Here is a 19,336-nt window from a genome sequence, read left to right on the forward strand (position 1 = left end):
GCTGAATGAAAAGAAAAAATAAAATTTTAAAAAATCATTCATAAATTTTATTTTCTCGGACTTCTTTTTTTTATTCAGAATGAAAAAAAAACTCAATCTTTTCACTTTAAAACTTGTAACTATCCTATTTTATTATTGGTTATTATCATTATTGAAATTATGACATAACCACAATAACAATGATTGAAATTCTGTATAATCAAAAATAAAAAAATTTTTCATTTTAAATTATAAAATGTTGAAAATTTTTTTCATTTTCCATCCAGCACACACTAGCACACACACACACACACACACAAATACAATGTTCATAGATGTGAATCTAAAATTGATCTAAACGTCTAATTGTTATCATCATCATCATCATCATAATATCGGATAAATAATGATCACGATATACGAACGAAGCGATGATGGTGGCTTCTCACCTTTTTATTATTATTATTATTATTATTTTTGGTCTCGATCATCATCATCATCATCATCATCATTATCTATATATCTTTCTAAGCTTATTGCTTATATTATAAAACAAAATTCTATCTGTTAATCTTTTAAAATCTGGATCGACAGCTTTATACATTGATTGAAATGAAAAAAAAATATAAATATAACGAATATGGTTGAACATATTTGTTGACAAGCATCTCATCAAAATGTTTCAGATGTGTATAATATGTCGGTCGTACTTTTTTATTTTATTTATTTATTTATTTTTTTCTTGTTAGCCACAAACAAATTTCTTATGCATTCACCAATATACTATTTTCAGCCTTTATGTATTTGATAATGATAATAATAATAATAATAATAAGAATAAGATTCGTAAAAATTTGACAAGAAGATAAGGAGAGAAGAATTTTAGAAAGAAATAAATAAGAAATGAAAATCGTGTTCTAGTCCGAAATCATCTCATGATCATGATGATCGAAAAGCAGATTATACATAATAATATATAATATCCGAATAGTTTTTTGTTGTTGTTGTTGTTGTTTGGCGATTTATGGAAACTAGATAGATAGATCTCATTACCGCTTCAATCTATCCGTGTTGTTGTTATGATTTATTTAACAACAACAACAACAACAACATAAAGATAAAAAATGAAAAGAAATGAGCTGCTAATTTGTCGGCCTAGTTGTTCAATTTGGTTTTTTTTTCCCATTATAATAGTTCAAGACTTGATATATATAAAAAAAATACACACACACACACACATACAAGAACCATATACAGGTTGTCGATCATTCATTCTTTTTTCTTCTAGTTTATTTCGTTGATCTGATTGATCAGTATACACTTGAGTGAATAAATGAATGAATGAATGAATGTGTCGAAACATTCATTCATTTGATTATCCAAGTAATAGGGTCAACAACATATATGGCTACATCATTATCATTCAATATTCTCTTTGGGGGCAACAACAACAACAACTACAACAAAAAAATAGTTGTGGTGAAGAAGGGAAGTGAGAATTTTTCTCACACATATACACTAGATAGATATTTGTTGAATTTGGTCTCTTCATTATAATAATGATGATTCAATGATTATAATGATTGTTATGGCAATTTATATAAAGAATTTTCAATGTTTTTTCCCTACTTTTTTTTGATATATTCACATCATCATCGTCATCATTATTATCATTGTTGCAAATAGAAATTTATTTTTATTTTTTACTTTCGAGATGAATGATCGATTGATGATGACATGGATGAAAAAAAAAGATGGATATATATGGTATAAATGAAAATGAACAAGTAGTAAATTATTATTACAATCAAACTAAAAAAAAAATGGTCAAATGGTTACCATTTTTTTCTCTTTATTGCCACGACCTTTGGATATCTTGATTTTTATTCTTTCTTATTCTTTCTTTCTCTCTCTCTATCTTCACTTATTTATCATCATTAACGAACAGCAACAACAAAAAAACCAGCATCAATAATCATTATTATTAATCCAAACAAACATCATTGTTATACATTATTGGTATGGTTAATGATAACCGAACAATCTGGCCTATCTATCCATTCTACTAGATATCTTTTTTTTCATCATTAAAAAATTTCGATTGTGATTTATCTAAATAAATCTTTATGCACCGATTTTTTTTAAAAAAAGGTGTTTAATCTATAAACCAAATGAATATAAATGAAATTCAAATGTCAAAATAAAGGCATCGATGTTGATGATGATGATGATGATAATAATAATGATAAGACATAGTGCAATAATCTACATAACAATTCGATCTTTGTTTAATCATATAAATCTATGATTGTGTCGGTGCAACGTGAAAAATCTTTTTTAATCTTTAGAGCTTGGAAGGTACACAGTAAGACAATTTTTTTTTGAAAGAGGGACTACAGCATTGTTACTTTTTGACCAAACGAAAAATCTATCAATTTTTCGGCTGTTATATGAATCATCATCATCATCATCATTTTCCATTTTTCTTGGTGTGCATATATATTTTTTGTTTTTGTATAAAAATGATTACTGGAATGGTAATGATGATGATGATGATGATCGAAAATCTTTCCGCCTACGAATCAAAATACATAGTGTTTTTTTTTCATTTCCATTTTTTTTTATTTTCTGGTTTCCTAGCTTTTTCTTTCTTAGCTTTTTGGTTTGTTTTTGGTGCAAACTCATTAAAATCTTTCAGCAGGTTTTTTTTGTTGTTGTTATGCAGTGAATATTGAATATCATCATAATCATCATGAAGATCATGATCATGATCATCATCATCATTGAATCGGATTGATCAATGTTTTATACTTGGTTTTATCTTTTATATTATAATCGCTTTTCTTATATATCATCATAAAACAATTTCGATTATTGATTTCTGTAGGTATTTTTTAGGTTTTATAACGATGAGAATATAAATCAATAAATCTGACCAATTGAATTTCAATCGTTGACCACAATTGGAATTAATTTTTTTTTGTTTGGTTTGTTTATATATTTTTCTCTTTCTCGTTCACATTCATTCTGGATTTTAGCTTGATTTTTTGTTTTGTTTGGTTATTATTATTGTTCATCTGTTGGATTTCGGTTGCTGTTTTGATCTGATGCAAGCATTTCAAAATCTATATAGATAATTATAACTTTTTTATATTGTTTTTTTTTTCTCTCTCTCTCTCTCTCTCTCTCTCGTTGGATTGCAATGGCACGATTCTTGATGAATGATCAAAAAAAAGCAAAAAAAAAATGTTGTTATGGTCAACGATGATGCTAAAATTGTAAGAGATAAAATCTAACAATTAAAGATTCAGGTTCATATACTCTTATATATGATGATATAAATCCACAATAGTATGGACTATGTTTTCTAATATTGGCCACTCAAGAAGATCATCATCATCATCACACACGCATTAACACTCTAACAAACTATTTTTGGTCATTTTATTCCAATAAATGGATTGTATAATAAAAGATGTTTATGGATTGATTGTGTGTGTGTGTGTATTTTGCACAAAAATATATATTCATGCTTAAAGTTCATTTGATCAGCAATCAGAAATTTTTATCTATCTATCTATCTCTCACTATCCATCAATCCGATTCGCTTTCAGTTAATTGTCTTTTATTATATTTTATTGTTACAACTAAAAATCTACGCATACATTTATTAAGTAAACCGGTAGATCTCTCACAATATATACACGATATTGGAAATCCAAAAAAAAAATCTAAATGATAATGATTTTTTCACTATAAATGTGTTGATAGTGTCCATATAATAATGGTAAATAATGATAATGAATCAAATTATAGTGAGATAGAAGAGAACAACAATGAGAAAAAAACCAGATCATAAACGAAAGAATAAGAACAATAATCGACAAAATATTAAAGTGATCCATTTTTTTCCATTTTCTGCATATCATTTTTTTTGTTGTTGTTATTGCAGATCATCATCTTGTTTGGTGATGATGATGATGATGGTGATATAGTTTATAATAAATGAATGAATATATTTGTTGATACTGGATAAATGTTGTTGCTTGTTTTGTTTTCTCTCTCTTTCTCTCTAATCCATCTCTTATCAACAACAACAGAAGCCGATAAAAATGATGATGGATCGATCATAAAATATATATATAACGGTTATATATACAATATATAATAATCTGTCCGATTTCATCATCATCATCATCATCAACATCATTGGTAACAGCATGGCGCCCATTCTTAACCCTCTTTTTTTTGGGGATGATCATTTGATCGTCTATATAGATATATATTATTAAAATATAAGATCCTTAAGATATTGAAATCAACAACCAGAAAAAAAATTATGTATAACAATAGATCATTGAAGAGTTTTTAAATGAATAGGCAAAAAAAAATACATTGAAAATTGATTGATTTGATTATATGAAATTCGGATTGTTGATTCAGATAAATCAAATGAAATTTTCTATATATACAATATATACTACAACAACAACGACGACGGATAACAATGGATAAGCAACAAAACCAAAAAAAAAAACAAAAATGGGCCGAGTCAATTTATTCTGTCTATTTTAATTAATGCTTGTTACCTGCCATCACCACCAGCACCATCACCACCACTGTGATTTTTTGAATTTTTATTTTTTTTTTTTTTTTTTTGAAAAAAATTTTTCATCAAATTTCATTATTGATTGTCATGATGATGGTTGTTTAAAGCTGAAACAAACAAAAAAAAATCATCACAAATGTAGATCATCAATCTATCTTGGTCTTGTTCATCTTGTTAGTGTTGTCATTCGTTATCTATTCATGATCATCATACACAGCTGGGATTCTTTATATAATATTTTGTTTTGTTTTGTTGTTTTACAAGTTGAAAAACAAAATTGAAGAAACAGCAAAAAAAAAACTAACCAAACAAACCAAACAAACAAACAAACATTGTCCACAAATCAATGATTTGTTATATATGAATAAATGATGATGATGAAGATGACGAAAAAAAAATATCAAAACAGAAAATCCATTTATTTATTCATTCATTAATAATTTGGTCGACCGGTCAAGTAAAACATTTATCAATCAACCATTTTTTTTTTCTTTATTTATTTGAAGCCCGGTAAATTGGTATTTGATTTTTTCAACAACCTGTTGCTGTTGTTGTTGTTATTTTTGTTTTGTTTTATTTTTTCTTTGGCCGATCTGATTTATTATTTTAGTTTGATATGGATAAATGGATGAATGAATGAGAAACAAAACAAAACAAAACAAAACAAAAAAATTGTTGAAGTAAAATCAATTGGCGTAAAAAAAAGAAAAAAAAACCTTCTCTCGACACACACACACACACACACATAGTGCTCACACATCTCATCAGTTGGTTGGAACAAAAAAAAACAATAATGAAAAAATCCATTCACTTCAATTCTTTATTTTTTTGTGTGTGTGTGTGGATGCTACAGTCAGTCCATCAATCTTTTTCTTTTTTGTTGTTGTTGTCCCTCTTCCATGGTTGGATTTTATTTTTTTTTTATTATTACAGAAAAATTTATCGTTCGAAAAAAATGATAAGGCGTGTATTTTCATATTGTTGGTAGTTAATTTTTTTTTTTTTTTTTGGAATTTTCAATGAGTAAACTTTTTTTCATTTTTGTTTTGTTTTGTTTTTTTTTTTTTTTTGAATTATTTAGTCAACGAATCATTTTGACAATATCTCCAATAGTTACGGAATTTTTTTGTTTGACATTTGCATTTATTTCAAAAATGATGATTAGAAGATTCGCGTGACATAGCATAAACATTGAAATGTTAATTTGAATTTTTATTTTTTTTTTTAGAGAGAATAAAGTTGCTTATTATTTTCAACGTATACTTCAAGAATCTAGATCAATGAATCGATTTCTATTGAATTTTTTTTATTTAGAATAATGAAGAGAAAAAATTCTTCAATGTCGTGTGATATTTTTTTTTCTTTCATTCTCAATTCTCAACAAGAATAATTATGAATCTATGAACAATTGTTCTGTTGACAAAGTCTGTATAAAAAAATTCTTGTTTTTGTTTTCACTTGTTTGATAATTTAATGATATAATTGATACTAATTATTCTTATATTGTTGTTGTTGTTGTTGTTGTTGTTGTTATGTTCATTTCATGGAAACCAAAAAAAAAAAAAAATTTGTTCTATTTTTTATTTTCATTCATTCATTATTTAATAATCAAATTGATGACCCGAATTAACAACAACATTGTCCATACAATTCAATGTAATTAATGCTATCAATTAATTGAGAGGTACCATCAATATGATTGACATCAATGTATTTGTTGATATAAATAAATTTAATGATCATTATGATGATTGTTGATGAGAATGATGTCGATCTGATCGATGTTTGATTCTAAAAAAAAAACAAATGAAAATATTTTCCATTATACCTGTGTTGATTTTTTTCGTAATCGATTTTAACCCGCCCCAGCCCGCCTCATACTGATCAATATATCAACATCATATGTATATATTTTGCATGCTATAAATCATGATCATCATCAATTTGACATTTTCGATTGCGTAAAAAAAATTCTCGATCCTTATATCATCATTACTAATTTTATTTTATTCATTTTTTTTTTAAAAGAAAAAAATGTGATGAAATTTTTATTTTAAAAAGTCTAGAAATGAAAAAATTTGTGTCGTTCATAACCCACCAATTATCAACGCACACAACTTTTTATATACCTGACTTGAAGTAATTTGTTCATATTGGCTTTCAATTTTCATTCATTTAATACTATGGGAACTGTACAAGTTATACTTATGCTCAGGGCCGGCCCAGGCGCCTGTGCAGACTGTGCACCGCACAAGGCCTCGCGCTACTGAAGGCCTCGCGCTGCCGGAGGCAGCGCGGTTCCGGAAACAGCTCGCAGTCCCAAAAGCCTCGCAGTTCCAAGAGCCTCGTAGTACTAAGAGCCTCGCAGTTCCAAGAGCCTCGTAGTACTAAGAGCCTCGCGGTTCCAAAAGCCTCGCGGTTCCGAATTTTGGATGATTTAATAAAATGAAAATGTTTTTTGTTTTGATACATTTGAATATTATGGTAATCCTGAATCAAAAACATGTACTTCATCTAGTCAAATATCTATTAATAGTTGTGCGAATTGTTTGTAGTGGAACCAATATAGGAAAAATAAATAAACAAACAATGTCGATGGCTAAATATCTAACCTAGTAAGTGATAAATCATCAAAGGAAAATGAATAATGAATGCATTGCCTGACTTCTTTAAGATGGATTTATCAATAATTCCAAATTAAACCGATTTTCAATGGATCATGGATCATTTATCCCAAAAATTTGGTGACGAATAGGGTATGCACAATCCCGTTTGTTCACCAGTCGCCTCATAATTTAAATTCTTGTCTAAAATTCTAAAATCACAAATCAAAAAATTGACTGATTGATTGATTATTTAAATTGGAGAAACAATTAAATGAAAAAAATGTTGTGTCGACAAATTTCCAACAATCAACATCATAAGCGATTCCAGAAAAAAGAAGTACAGTTGATTCTGTTGAATCAATATTCAAACAATTGGAATATATAAAACAACTTTCAGAAGAAATACTGGAAATCTTAGAAAAAGATTATTCGTTGGCGAAGCAAAAATATCCAAAGGATGATGATCCTTTTAAAGCTGAAAGCCAAAGAAAGATAAATGAAATGACCAGTTCAAAATCGAGAAAATAACAAGTCCAAACTAACACGACCAGTTCAGAATCGAGAAAATAACAAGTCCAAACTAACACGACCAGTTCAGAATCAAGAAAATAACAAGTCCAAACTAACACGACCAGTTCAGAATCGAGAAAATAACAAGTCCAAACTAACACGACCAGTTCAGAATCGAGAAAATAACAAGTCCAAACTAACACGACCAGTTCAGAATCGAGAAAATGACAAATGTCCAAACTAACACGACCAGTTCAGAATCAAGAAAATGACAAATGTCCCAACTAACACGACCTGTTGAGAATCGAGAAAATGACAAATGTCCAAACTAACACGACCAGTTCAGAATCGAGAAAATAACATGTCCAACCTAACACGACCTGTTCAGAATTGGGAAAGTAATCAATAAAGCATTGTCAACCAATTCTGAACTGGTCGTGTTAGGTTGGATTTGCCATTTTCTCGATTCTGAACTGGTCGTGTTAGTTTGGACATTTGTCATTTTCTCGATTCTAGTAAATCTTTGAAAGAACAACTCTTTTGCTATGCACTGGTGAAATATGTGTGTATGTATTTTTGATTTAAATGAAATAAAAAGATTAAATGTACGTATACGTATTTAACCCATTCACGACCAAGCGTCACACATGTGTGAGGCTCAAATTTTCCACCATCTCAAATACATTTATCGAGAGCCACAAATAATCTTTTAAAGAGCCGCAGGTTGGCCGTTGGTTGCGGTTGGTTGGTTGGTTATAGTGATTTAGAATCAAAAATGACACAAAAATCTTAATGCACTTCAGAATAGAGATTGAAAAATTCTTAAAACAATTTCCTTTGTTGAACGATCATGGCAATAGTTTTACTTGGATTGAATGATTGGTAATGTTATTAATTTCATGAATCTGAAATTTTCAACGCATTTTATAATCAATTTATAGAAAGTCCAAATAAAATCTAAAATAACCAAAATAGAGTCGAGGTGACATTACTGATTCGAATGACGTTGATGATTTGATGATCATTAGAAAAAATTTAAATTGATTGATACAAGCTTTTGGAAATTTTTTCGGTCATAAATTGCTGCACAGACTTTATGAACGATCGCAGTTTTTTGCCAGTTGTTTTTTAGCGCGCTTCAAATTAACAATCAAGATTTTTAACGCTTCAAATTTTTTTTAAGCAATCATTTTTTGAAAATTCCTTAATTTTTTTAAGGCCTCGCGTTTTTCAAGTTGACTTTGCACAAGGCCTCGCGATTTTCCGGGCCGGCCCTGCTTATGCTTATGGATCGATCACATTTATTTTCTGACCTCATTTACGGAATATTTCTTTGGATAATAATGATGATGATGATGATGATGATAATGGTTGTATTCCTAATAGTGGTTGGTGTTTCTAGGGTGGTTGAAGGGGTCTCTCTCTCTGTGTGTGTGTGCGTGTGTGGCGGAATGCTGACATATTTTTCTATTCCGATTCTATTTCCGTATAACCATACCATAACGTTGTCGGCAAGTGGAAAAAAAACGAAAGAAAGAACCAAGACGACGACAACAAAAAATAAAATTCCAAATACCAAGTATTTGGATGAAAAGTATTTTTTCCATTCTTATCATTCCGTCATCTATGGCAACCATTTCTACCAGTCCATTAAAAATTCAATGGAAATTTCTTCATTTTCTTCATAGATCTAATCGAATATTTTCACCACCGTGGTAGTCGTTTCTGTCATTTATGTTTGTCAAGGTGAAATGTTTTCACCAAAACTACCATCGTATTGATCACAAAATAAGCTTGCAAATTTAAACGTTATATGTATGTTGAATTATGTTAAATTTCTTCAGTTAGATTTTCGTTTGTCTTGTATTCACATTGAATCTGTTATGTTAAACAAAAAAAAAATTTCATAGTTTTAAGTTTTTTTTTGCTGGTTGACATTGTTTATCCGGTTAGAATTATTGAAAATTTTCAATTTTTTTTCTCATAAATCTTAATCTTATCAATACAAAATTTTGTAGTATCAAATAATTCGTAAAGGTATGTGTTATCAATTCTATTTTCAATTTTTTACCCATACATTATTATAACATTTCCAAAATTAAACCTGTATATATATATGAATCGATAATCATGTTGATAACCTTCAACGATGTGATGGAAGAAATTCACGTGTTTGATTCACACAAAAAAAATACACGTATCCACGTATGGATTGGAAAATTTAATGTCGCCAACTTTTTTTTTCTAGTTTCAATATATATTCAATAAAAATTTAACCATTTATATGTCGAATCGGTTTAATCATCAATAATAATGATAAGATTGATGGATATCCATTATTGAATATCATTTCTGGCTTCAAATAAATTTTCATTACTGTCATTCATATCAATATTTACAGCTATCTATCTATCTATCTATTTATCGTAACAATATTTGTGGATTTTTTTTTCTATTTGCCGGGTTAGTATTCGTTTTGGAGAAAAAAGTAGAAAGAAAAAAAATGGCAAAAACCATTCAGTAAGTAAAGCTAAAAAATTTTTTCATCATCATTATTATTATCAGATAAATTGATCAATAAATCGATTGATTCGATATCGATTCATATTCATCATTCAATGGGATTCAACCTTATTCATTTATTCATTCATGCATTAATTCATTTATATATAGTAGTGGTTTATATTGTGGTGGCGTCATAACGTCATTAATGATTAACCCCGATTTGAGCAGATGAGTGGGGATGAGTTGCATTTTGATATTCAGTTGAATAAATGTAGTCATCGAATACGCTACAATATATATATAAAAAAAAATTTAAACTAAAAAGAAAAAAATCTTAGAATACGAATCATGTTGTTGTGAAGTTTCATTGCAATGGAAAAAAAATCTAGTAGAACAAGAAAAAAAAACACTACAATTTTAGTGCAAATTGAATCGATTGTGTGCGTGTTTTTTTTCCTGTGTATTTGAATCTTTTTTTTGTCTACCTGGTTGTTTTTCATATTAATACATAACAATTGCAAAAAAATTACCTACAAGCGACCTACCACACACACACACACACACACACAAAAAGTATGTGAAATGCAAATGTAAATTTTTTTTTCTTTTTGACTAAAAACATTCATTGTAATCAACAACAAACTCAATTTAAATAACTTTTGAATTTTGAATTTTTTTTTTCTTTCTGTTGGTTGTTAAATGTCGTTCATTCATTCGTTCGAAATATGAGAATATATCATCCAATAGAATGGAAAGAAAAATTTTCACCGGTTCATTTGGACATGGTTTCATTTCATTTATTTTCCTTCTTTTGCTCTTTCAAGTATATATGGTAGATTTAATTTCTATTTTCTTGAGGTCCAGGTAGTCAAAATAATTCATATATAATTGTTCTATGATAATGCTATGTTTAGGTAACAAAAAAATAAAATAAATTGATAGTAATTTTCCAAGTAGTTTTTCTCATTGGTTTTTTTTATTATTATTTCAATGATAATACATTTCAACCAAAATGGATGCTATAAATATGTTCCAGGTATATATATCATAATAATAATCATTCATGAGATGAATATTGAATGAAGAATGAGAATGATAACTTGTTATAAGTAGATATAATAATGAAAAATTTGAAAACAAAACTTCATTCTTCAGTTTCATTCGGTTTTGGTTGTTTGTTTATTTGGTGACATGATGTTCATGGTGGTCATTTGTGTAACGTCTATATAATGTCTGTCAAATGATGATATCTTTGTTTCTGATATTCAAAAAAAAATTCATGTGGTTTAGATGGCCATACACACGCACACACATAGAAAACAAACAATTTTTATCATATTAAAAATTATCATCATTTTTTTCGAATCAAAAACAGAAAAAACAACAACAATGAAAATTTGTTCCATTGTTTACATCAATTTCAATAGCTTAATTGCTTTCAAGATTACTGTAAAAAAATAATGATCCTTGTTTTTTTTTAAAATCCTTTGATTTTTTATTGTTGTTTATTATTTCGTGGGACATTCATTAATATTGTAATCTCATGTTGACAAGAATTATATGTCGTAAATGATTGAAACTAACAAACAAAAAAAAGATCAACAAGTAAATCATATATATGTTTTTCTGAATTCCAACAATATTAATAAAGATATAATCATATTCATGATCAAAAAATAATGAAAAATTGTTTGACTAATTTTTTTTGTTTTCGTTTTTTTTCAGGTCCCTTTCCACATACATCATCATCTGAACATTACATTGGTTTGTCCAACAATTATTCTCATGTCGGCTCATTGCCATTATCTCATCCTAAATCTGATTATAATGGACATTCATTGAAAAATATTCTTTCACTCGTGTCTAAATCTAGTAAATTGGGCTTGTGCAATCCATTTTAAACAATCATATCCAAGATTTGGGAAAATTTTTTGGAAAATTTCAACAATAACAACAAAAAATATGCCGTCTGATGTTCACATCGAGCAACAGCAATCATTATCTCAATTTAAACATTTATCATCACCACCATCGCCATCTTCTTCGTCGTCGTCGTCTACAACGACTACAACATCCGTTAAGGAACGACGTTCAATGTCCGAACAAACAGATATAAATATTTCAGGATGTACTATGATTGATGGTCAACCGGAATCCATATATATGCAACGATATAAAGCATTGCGTGATGCTGGATTCGATGAAACAACTGCCAATAAATATTCACCATTATATTCATCGGTGAATGAAGTTATTGATGCCATATTGTCACAATCTTTGAATGATAATTTAACAACCAATGGAGGTCGAACAATAATGGCAAAAAAAGGAATAGATAATAATTCATATTCAACAGCTATCTATTGTAATGGAAATAATAAATCATCAACAATCATGAACTATAATGATACATCTGCTATAAATGCTGCTGAATTATTATCCGAATTAACTGATTCAATATCGATGAACAAAACAAATAATAATAATAATAATAATCTAATAATGGAATGTATTCACGGTCAATCACCGTCATCAACATCATCAAAAAGTTTTCTTTATATGTCTAATGGCGATAGTAATGGATCCGTTATCAATTCAAATGATTTGATATCATGTTCATCGAATGAATCATTTCATAATCATTCGCATATTAATGCTGATGGCAATTATTTATCTTTATCCAATTGTATTGGCAATAGTCACCGAAATTCATTAATGAAGAATACCATTTTTTCTTCTGAATCTTCAGAATCATCAACTGATAATAATCGTTCAAACAGTAGTAATCTAATTGTTACCATGCTAAAAGATGGTTTGTTAGAGGATTCAAGCGATGAAATTACATTGGAAGATGATGTTGGATTATTGGCCGATGGTCAAAATGGTAATGGTTCATCATCATCACCATCGACATCATCATCACTTTCATCAGGTATATCATCGTCATTCTTTATGGATACATCATCATCCTCACCATCATCATTTTCATCGCTTTCATCATCGATATCGATTTCGCCTCCATCGAATCAATCGATTGTGGCCAATTTTGAACAACAACAACAACGACAATCGACCAACAATAACAACGGCAACCATCATCAAACATTGACCAACGACAATGGTACTTTGATTAGTTTGTTTTTATCAAAACAGCAACAGCAAAAATCATCGAACAACAACAACAATGTCCAAAATAATGGAAAAATCAAATCAACTTCGGCCAAGACCATAACGACAATGATGATGAATGATTCAAACGATATAATAATATCTAATGGCTATAACAATAATAATAATAATCGTATGCATAATGGCATTAATAAAAATAATAATAATAACGAAACCAATGATCTCAATTGTGAAACTTTTTCTTTTTCATTGGACAATCTGTCCACATCTTCTTCTTCATCGACATCATCATCATTATCATCGAATACAACTACTATGGAATCTAATCAACAAAAAAATGGTGAACAAACATTTGATGGTTTGTTGGAAAATCATCATCATTCGATGATCATTGGTAATAATAAGCTTTCATTTAATTCAAATAATCGATTATCGATGAAGCTTTATGGAAACGGAAATGATAGTGCAGAAAATAGCCATCATCATCATCATCATCATTATCAACAAAATAACAATAACAAGTTATTACACCCGGTGAACGGTAACAACAGTGATAGTGTGCCAGTGGTTGAACCAAATTCTTTCAATGATACGGGTCATATTTCCGGTGTAGATGGTGGCCATCATTATAGACATAATCTACATTTTCCATCCACCACCATGATAGACAAATTCAATGTTGATAGCGGTTGTACTGATCTATTATTTGATAATCATGATCAACAAAATCCTAAAACGACAAATGGCCTCATGATGAAAAGCTGTCAACCGATTACAGTTGCTGCTGGTTATCGAAATTCGGATGATACCCTCAATGATTTATTAGGCTATCTCAATTTACAACAACAATTGTTTACGAATAATCAACCACAACAACAACAACAACAACAACATTTACAATATGGTAACAATTTTGATCATAGAAATTGTTCAATGTTGGCCACGGTGACAACACCAACATCATCATCACCGTCGTCTTCTTCGTTGTCATCAAATTCATTGTCAACGACGAATAATAACAATAATGACGTAATATCATCATCATCACAATCATCATCATTCGATGAGAATGGTGTCAATCTGAAAAACACCGTCTCTGATATTTTTAATAATGTTGAGAATAATACAGCAACCACTATTGTTGGTGTGTTGAATGAAATAAATAATCACTATCATCATCATCAGAATAACAATTGTAATAACAAAAACAATTACAACAACAACAACAATTCGAACAATCTAAATCTATTTTCATCATCAACACCATCGTCATCACCACCAGTGTCGATAAATACAACATCAACATCATTGTTAATCGATACATTGAATACAATGAATGATTCAATATTCAATCAAGCTTGCTCAAGCGAATCGGTAACTAACCTAGAGCAACATCATCAATTGAATCAAAATTGTTCACCGAATAATTATCATCAACATCATCATCATCATCATCAACACCATTCGCAGCAACAGTATCATACATTTTTGACAACCGCTCCAAATCATCATGCAAATCATCAGCAACAACAGCAGCAGCCAAGAACATTTGCTGATATTGCGGCATCATCATTAAATGGTCACCATAGTAATGGTGTTCATAATAATAATGGCAATAATGTCCTTAACAGTAGTGGTTCTGGTTCAAATAATATCGATCTAGTAGATTCTTCATCATTTCTTAGTATATTAGATTCACCAACTCATAAATCATTGAATTGTTCCAACAATGGTAACAATGGAACATCGAATGGTTATTTTAATGCTTTCACATCATCTTCAAATATACCGGTGGCTAATACTATACAATCATTCTATGATCAATTCAATACGGAACAGAATGGATTGAATAAAAAATTCTATCGTAAACAACAACAGACACAGGCATTGAATTTTCGTCCAATAGGTGCATCACCATTATCGCCTTCAATGAATGTCAACGACGCTAATAAATTATTGAAATCGGGACAAATAAAAGAATCGCAATTGGGATTTATTCGATCATCAAATGGATCATTGACCATAACGGATTGTGGTGGTCATATTGGGATTGGCGATAATGGTTTCGAATCAAATGGTATCACAATGAATGAAAATAATACACAATCGCCCAACCGTCCAACTAATCTGATGGGCTATAAAGGTCTTTGGGTTTGTAACGTATCACCTGAAGTTGGTTTACATTACTTAAAACGTCGATTCCGCCGTTATGGACATTTTACTGGTATTCAAACATTCGAACGACGAGCTACAAATGGTACAAACATTGTATTCGTTCATTATGATAATCCTAATTCTCCGGTCGAAGCTATCGCTGCATTACATAACTATAATGGACAAGATTTGTGTGCCGATCCTAATGAACCATTAAAGCTACGTTTTGCTCCAAGCATGGAACAATCACGTGCCGGTCAATTACCAACATTAGAACAAGCGCGTAAAATTGTTGAAAAAAGTGGTGAATGTTTTAATTGGCGTTTATCATCTGGCTGTCATCGTGGTCAACGATGCCATCTTAAACATGTTTCCATTAATAAAGAAATTGATTCACAGCCATGGGTATGTTTGTGTGTGACTGAATGATGATCAATTTTGTCTAAATATTTTTTTTTCATTCTATCACAGGTGAAAGCATTGAAGAAAAAAATTAACGAAACATAATTAATTTGTCAACTATATAACTCATTTCAACACAGCAATTTTTACCAACCATCACAGAAATATTCATTCAGAAGGATAATAATAATGATTTTATTTTTTATTCGAAAACGACTATCGATTGACAATCGACTGAAAACAAAACAAAACAAAAAAAACAGATCGTTGATTGAATTTTACTATCAATTTTTTTCTGATTTTATCATTTCCATGTTTTTTCCTCTCAATTCTTATATATCGGCTTTATTATTATTATTATTACAAATTTTTTCTGCTTGTCTGTTGATCTTGTTTTTTTTCAATCTCACTCACACTCTTTCTTTTCATATATTTATTTATTCATCATCAAATCTAAATGTAATGAATGAATGATATTCATCTTTGAAATGTATGGAAAATTCTATTTTGTTTGTTTTTTTTTCTTATTTTTGTGCTTTTCAAATTTTGTCCTGATTAACAACAAAACAGGATAGGCAATTCACACACACACACACACACACACAAATAAACACACAACAAATGCAAATCAATTTCATTGGCATACCTCGCCTACATGATAGTGAAAAAAAAAATTCGTCCACACCCACACACCCAAATATAATTTTTCATTCAAATTGATTCAACATGATGATACCATTTTTTTTTTTTTTGTTGATAATGAATGAATGTGACTGTAAACACACAGACTATTATAGTTATTTAATCCAATCCAATATACATACATATTATTATATTTCTAATGTCTGTGTGGTCCTGATTTGGATCTCTGAATATATTTTTCTTTTCATGTTTCTTTTAGGGTCAAAACTTCTTTATTTCATCTTCTTATTCTTTTTTTTTCTTCTTACAATCAAAAATTATCATCATTTATTATGAATGTATGATGAACGTCTCTCATTATTTTTTTCAACACACTTACACACGCTATTTATCTGGTCCTTTTATGAAATTTTTTTTTTGCCCCACTCTTACTTCATCATCATCATCAAACAACATTAATTTTTGATAATCAAAATGATGAAATAAGTCTTATGATGGTGGTGATTATGATGATATAATCATAATAATAATTTGTTTATTCGAATATAATTAATCCAAATTCATTTCAAATTTTTTTTTCAAGTCTCATCCTTTTTTTCACACACACACACACACACACAGACATTGCACAAATTATGATTTTCGCCTTGTTTTTTTTTACTGACTTACCTGAATTTAGTGTCATTAGCATTTTTTTTTCATTTTTTTTATTATTATTTCTTAATAGCACATAATTGATTCGTCGTTGAACTTTTTTTATGATGTTTATTTTGCACATAAACCACACTCACACCTACACAACACACTCATATTCTTAATAGAGCCATAATAAAGGATTACACACACACACGTGATGTCGTAATCAATCAATCAATTTTTACTTACTAATAATCGAATTAATGTGTCTCTCAATGGACAATTTTTTTTTCTTCTCATTAACATTTTGGATTTATATCGAATACAACAGACACACACACACGTGAATACATGATGATATCAAACACGCATACCCATATCTCACATTTTTTTTTCGTCCGATTGATTGAATTTTTTTTTTTTTGCTACGCTGTTCACATGATAATGATGATGATGTAAAATGGGTATTAGCTCATGGCAAGAAATTTTTTTTTCTCTCACGATCAACACAACACCCACCTTCCCCTTCCAAACCATTCATGCTTTCAACACATTTTTTTTCTGTTCAATTTTTTTTTTTTGAATTCTTCAATCACATTTTTTTCATTTGTTTTATTTTCTTCAGTTATTTTTTTTTTTTGCTTGCTGGGCGTTTTTTTTGGATTTTTTTGTGAATTTATTCATTTTTTTTTCATCATTCATTGCCACTTTTTTGGTTCTCCAATTTCTTCCTTGTTCATTGGATCTTTTCCAGAAATGGATTGTCATTCATTTATTCTTTTGATTTTTTTTTTGATAAAAATTTTGATTTTTTTCCCATTTTTTTCTGTTTTATCATTCATTTCAATTTTTTTCTTGCTTTGTCTGTTCTTGTTCTCTACCTGTTTTAATTCTAATATAATATATAAACAGTGGAAAACAACCGATTGTATAATTTATTTACATTTTTAATTCAACCAAAAAAAAAAATTATTATACAACATGATGTGGATAGCTTGGGCCATCTTTTGTGAATTTTGTGCAAAACGAAAATTTTATTTTTTTTGTGTTCCCCACACACACTCATAAATATATTTCAAATGTCTGAAGATTTGATTATTTTTTTTTTTTTGATTTGATTTGGATCTTTTTTTTCACTTTCTCTTTCAATTTTTTTTTCATCATATTGTTCTCACATTGAATTCAATTTTGTCTCTTTTTTTTCTTGTCTGCCTTTTTTTTTTTTTTTTTTTTTGATAGATTGATTAATTTGATCTACAAACAATCTACTACTACTACTACTACTACTAATCTCATGTGTTTAATTATTATCTGAATTCTGAAAAATTAAATAAATTCTTTCACTCTTTTCTCTCTCTTTCTCTCATTTTTACCATTTGATGATTATGATTAATATAATTGTTATTAATTGATTTAAAATTGAATAAAAATTTTATCACTTGAAATAATAATAACATTCGTTTTTCATTTTATTTTTTGAAACGTTTTGGTTTTTTTTATTTCAATTGGAATGATACAATAAATAGAAATTAAAATCGATTGATTATAATCAGTTTATTGAAATTAATCAATCCACACATTTATTGTCTTTATTTAACCTTTCAGGAAAAATCTTTTTGACATTCAATATCCCAGATAATGTTTGCATTCCGCATTAGGTCGTCGACCGCAAGTAGGAACTGGTTTTGTAAAAAGGAACATTTCTATCCATTCTAAAACACATGATGCATCTAATGATTTTCTCATGCAGTCGACGTATTTAATTGCACCAGTACCAAATTTTACAGTAAATTTTGCAATATCGCTTATCCATGTAAAAATACTTTCAGAATCTGGACATTCGGGCATTGATGGCATTTCAGATTGGGCATGAGACATTGTAACCACCGCCATGGTCAAAGCCAATATTACGACTACGAAACCTATTAAAAAAAGTTTCAATTAATTTGAATTTTTTTTTGAAATGAACAAGTTATACCTTTCATTTTGATGGATTTTGACGTTTGTTATAACTAGACAATCGAATTGAATGATTTTTAGTAATGGAATGGTCATGGTTTTTATAGTCAATCCGACAATTCAAAATTGTCCATAAATGATCATTGATCCATCATTATTAATCAAAAAAAATAATTAACTCTCTAATCTAATCAACAAAGGAAAC

General features: G+C 29.1%; 2 protein-coding genes across 3 annotated transcripts in view; one reads left to right on the plus strand and one right to left on the minus strand.

Moving 5' to 3' along the window:
* The window catches only part of LOC124494437 (uncharacterized), a 45,908-nt gene extending 27,285 nt beyond the window's left edge, over window positions 1-18,623 (plus strand). The window contains exons 1-3 of one of the 2 annotated variants that reach the window (XM_075729528.1): window positions 11,758-11,814; window positions 11,935-15,897; window positions 15,964-18,623. In XM_075729528.1, the coding sequence (XP_075585643.1) occupies window positions 12,172-15,897; window positions 15,964-15,999 (3,762 nt within the window). In that variant the 5' untranslated portion in view covers window positions 11,758-11,814; window positions 11,935-12,171 and the 3' untranslated portion in view covers window positions 16,000-18,623. Of the gene's footprint in view, window positions 1-11,757; window positions 11,815-11,934; window positions 15,898-15,963 lie in introns of those variants that run through there. The other variant, XM_075729527.1, reaches the window with a different exon arrangement.
* LOC124494591 (uncharacterized) lies at window positions 18,605-19,235 on the minus strand. Its single transcript, XM_047057790.2, has 2 exons — window positions 19,151-19,235; window positions 18,605-19,094 (listed from the first exon to the last, which is right to left on the minus strand). The coding sequence occupies exons 1-2, from the start codon at window positions 19,155-19,157 to the stop codon at window positions 18,796-18,798; spliced, it is 306 nt and encodes a 101-aa protein (XP_046913746.2). The 5' UTR covers window positions 19,158-19,235; the 3' UTR covers window positions 18,605-18,795.
* Window positions 19,236-19,336: the final 101 nt, after the last annotated feature.

This window comes from Dermatophagoides farinae, chromosome 3 (genome assembly GCF_024713945.1).
Source record: "Dermatophagoides farinae isolate YC_2012a chromosome 3, ASM2471394v1, whole genome shotgun sequence".
In the NCBI taxonomy this organism is placed as follows: domain Eukaryota; kingdom Metazoa; phylum Arthropoda; class Arachnida; order Sarcoptiformes; family Pyroglyphidae; genus Dermatophagoides; species Dermatophagoides farinae.